The sequence below is a fragment of the Fulmarus glacialis genome, unplaced genomic scaffold (assembly GCF_000690835.1).
Source record: "Fulmarus glacialis isolate BGI_N327 unplaced genomic scaffold, ASM69083v1 scaffold8332, whole genome shotgun sequence".
Taxonomy (NCBI): domain Eukaryota; kingdom Metazoa; phylum Chordata; class Aves; order Procellariiformes; family Procellariidae; genus Fulmarus; species Fulmarus glacialis.
Genome location: NW_009198382.1, coordinates 4,097 through 7,547, shown reverse-complemented (window position 1 = coordinate 7,547; position 3,451 = coordinate 4,097). Strand labels below are relative to the sequence as shown.

Genomic DNA, 3,451 nt, shown 5'->3' with positions numbered 1-3,451 from the left:
GCTGAAATTCAAATCAAAGGCTGGCTGTTCTCCGGTAAGCTGCAGATCTCCAGCAAGACTTCAATGAGTAGCTTATCTGTGGGTATGCTGTCACTGAAAAACGAGCAACTAAGTCAGTATAGCACTTACATTACTGTTCCTTTTGCCCTGGAAGGGTCTTGAATTATCAGCCACAGCTTTGATATGGCAGGTCTCCCTACAGAACTTATGTTTTATCATACATTTTTTTCCCCCCTCCAGGTGATTCACCGCTGGGTGCCTTGCAGCAGAGATCCAAGTAGTCGGTCCCATATAGATAAAACCATCCTGCTGGTTCAAATCGAAGATAAATATGTTGCTGTTGTTGAAACTGGAGTCCTTGAACTTGGGGCTGAAGTGTAAATCTCTTTAAGACTGAAACTTCCCCTTCTCCAACGATTCAGAAGAGAGAAGGGTCCAGAAGAAGCAGCTCCCAGGACATGAAACTTTGGTCCAGTTGTAAGAAAGGACTTGAAACACAGATTTGTCTGTCACTTTCCCCAAATAAACAAGTGTAAGAAATTTTTTTAAGTTGTTAGCTGCTGAAGAAACATTTGCATGAAGGATAGATTTGTTGAGACATATCTTTTTGTTTATAAATTTTGTTTATGCATTGCGTAATGCTTTAAATCAACAAACTTTTCAGTTCTAAGATCAGAGCACCTCATATTTTTCTAATTGTTTTGCCAAAAATTGCCATGTCTTGTCACAGAGTGTGTGGAATTCATCCACCTTATTTTAAAGAAATTGACTACAAACCTTCAGTTTGGTGAAACAGTGTAAGGATTTCAGGTGTGGCAAGAAGAGACTGAACAGATGTATAGATTCTTATTCCTTATGAGCTAAACATAATGAGAACTGCACTAATTTTTTTACAGCAATGCACTAAAAACAACCCTGAGATTGCTGAGAACATTTATTTATATATATAAATATAAGTATATAAAATACCATTATTTAAATTGCCTTTGGGATTAATCCCCTCCCTCTCCATATACATGTTGATGGTAAGGGCTGTGCCATGGGTTTGGTTCTATGTTCTGTATTTCGTACAAGTGCATTTGCTGCATCCTCTTCACAATAAATGATAAAATAACAAACATATAGAAAAGCACCTGAGTATCCCTGTACTACATCAGACTCTATTGTGGTGGCAGTGGTACCTCAAACCTCTATGACACGTCTAGCTTTAAAGTGGACCCCAATATACTACCTTTCATCTGTCCTCCCTTCGCTAGCCATGGCTACTTTGCTTCTTTACACCCAGAGCTGGCTATGTTGTTTCATTGGCTCTTCTCTGGCAGAGACAGTTGTTCGAGTTTTGTTGGGGGAGGTGCAGGTCCGTGATTTCTTCATGGATGCTTGAAGTTTTTTGATTCCATCCAACTGAAAAAGAAAAAACAGCAACAACAAACCCTAAAAAACAAAACAAAACAAAAAAACAACAAAAACTTGACTTCAACTTTTAAAGAGCTTTTATAGAAGGCACAGCTCTAAACTTGTATCACTTTTACCACCTTGCCTTTTCTTTCCCTTTAGTCTTCATTCTTTTCTATGACTTGAATTTTATTTTCTGTGATTATATATTCTATGTAAGTGTAATTTGAGTATTTATAACTGTGAAGTTGAATTATTCATGTGTTACATATCCTAGGTTTTATTGTATTTTTTTAAAAGTGTGTATTCAGGGAAACAAGTAACTCAGAACTATCATGGAAGTGTGAGAGGGAAACTGGTTTGTTCTTGACTTGCAATTCCTATGACTCACTTCTCTTAATCTGTTAAAAAAAAAAAAATGTACCTGTTGTGATTGTTTCCTGTTTCTGACCTGTAATTATGTAGGACTCTGTGGGGAAACTGCACACAGTCCTAGCTTTTGGGAGCAGCCATCTTCTTCCCAGTCACCTCCGCTTCTTTATATGTAATGTAACCAGAAGAGACTTCTGATATACCACAGAGGTTATTGTAATTATTTCTCTGACATCAGAGAAACCTTGTCCATATGTACCTAATGTAAGAGTGAAATTATGTGGGTTGAGAAAAAACAAAGGAAGAAGCAGCTACCTAAGAAATACTGGTATTCCGACAAAGTCACTGTATGCTATCTAGCCACGAAAGGGTAAGTCTGTGTGCCTGGTAGGTAGTCAATTCTAGATACTGTTCCCAGTGAATTATACTGGGACCTTGCTTACATCATATACTATGCAAACTTGAAGTACTGTGCATCTTACAGTTGCATATTACTATTTGGGTTATGTGTATGCAGTCCCATTTAATCTTGGTATAAATGCACAGTTCTGGATCTGCCACCACTGAAATAATTTTGCTGTTCCACGTAGTTTATCATATGCACCCATTATAGTGTAGTTAAATTCATCTCCTGCATATTTGAAAATGTAGTACAGTAGATGAACCTTCTTCAGCAGGTAATGTTGCTGTCAGGAATGAAGAAAATATATAAGTTTTGAATTGAAGGTGTTTTAGTTAAGGTTTTATTCTGTGTCCTTCCCTTCAGGTAATTACAGGGTTTCCTGTATCACTAGGAATATTGCTTCATTTTAGAAAGAGGAATTCGTTTGAAAATAGGCCCCCTTTTGATATTAGTTGCATGAGGTTTTTTCTTGTACTGAAGCTTTGAGGTAAACAAATGACTGAAAAACAAAATACATAGGTTTTTTTAAAACTTGACTGAAGCAACTTTCAATATGTTAACCCGGGCTCTGAATAATCTCTTTCACTCTCTTCAGAGCAAGATAATGACAATGTCCATTGCTGGTAATAGACATGATAGGAATTAATGGCTTGTTAACATAAAAATTCTAGAGAATCTGTAACTGCCTGGAATTAGATCAGCAAACAGCAGATGGGGGAAAGAGGGTTTTTTTAAGGGGCAGAGAGAGCTGATGGATCTTTCTATTTATTTTTTTTAATCTTAAGGCTTTTAGTGTGTTGCCTTCAGGAGATGGATTTTAATGTGGCCACTTGACAGGTTAAACAGGTTAATACCTTCTTTCAGACATTCAGCAAACACCTGTTGTGAAGCCATTCACACAGAGTGCTCATACCTGTTCCAGATCTGCTCAATAGAAGCTACCTAGTGGAAATTTCACTCTTCCATAAGGCTTTTGAAAATTAACTTTTAAAAAGCTTTCCTGCATTCTGAACTCTTAAGATTCATGTACGATTGTATGTTGGTTTGTGCAAAGTTTGTGTCTTGGTTTCCACTGTGCAAGTGACAAAACTGTGTTTGTCTTCTTCTAACTCCCCACAAGATAGATCTGTCCGTGGAAACCTCTGTTCTAGGTGGAGATTACATCATCTTTTGTTTTCTTTTCTTTGGCCTTTGTCTTGATCTGTAATATTTTTTTCCTGTTGTGAGTATGGAAAAGATAGGTATTTTCAAATTAATCCTGTCGGTCCATGTTGAGCTCAG

The 3,451-nt window shown here is 37.2% G+C and overlaps 1 protein-coding gene across 1 annotated transcript in view; it reads left to right on the top strand.

Annotated features, from left to right (window-relative positions):
- PCNX (pecanex homolog (Drosophila)) overlaps nt 1-968 on the top strand; it is a 79,512-nt gene extending 78,544 nt beyond the window's left edge. The window contains exon 36 of the mRNA XM_009572868.1: nt 241-968. Coding sequence (XP_009571163.1) covers nt 241-381 — 141 coding nt within the window. The 3' untranslated portion in view covers nt 382-968. The remainder of the gene's footprint in view (nt 1-240) is intronic.
- Nucleotides 969-3,451: the final 2,483 nt, after the last annotated feature.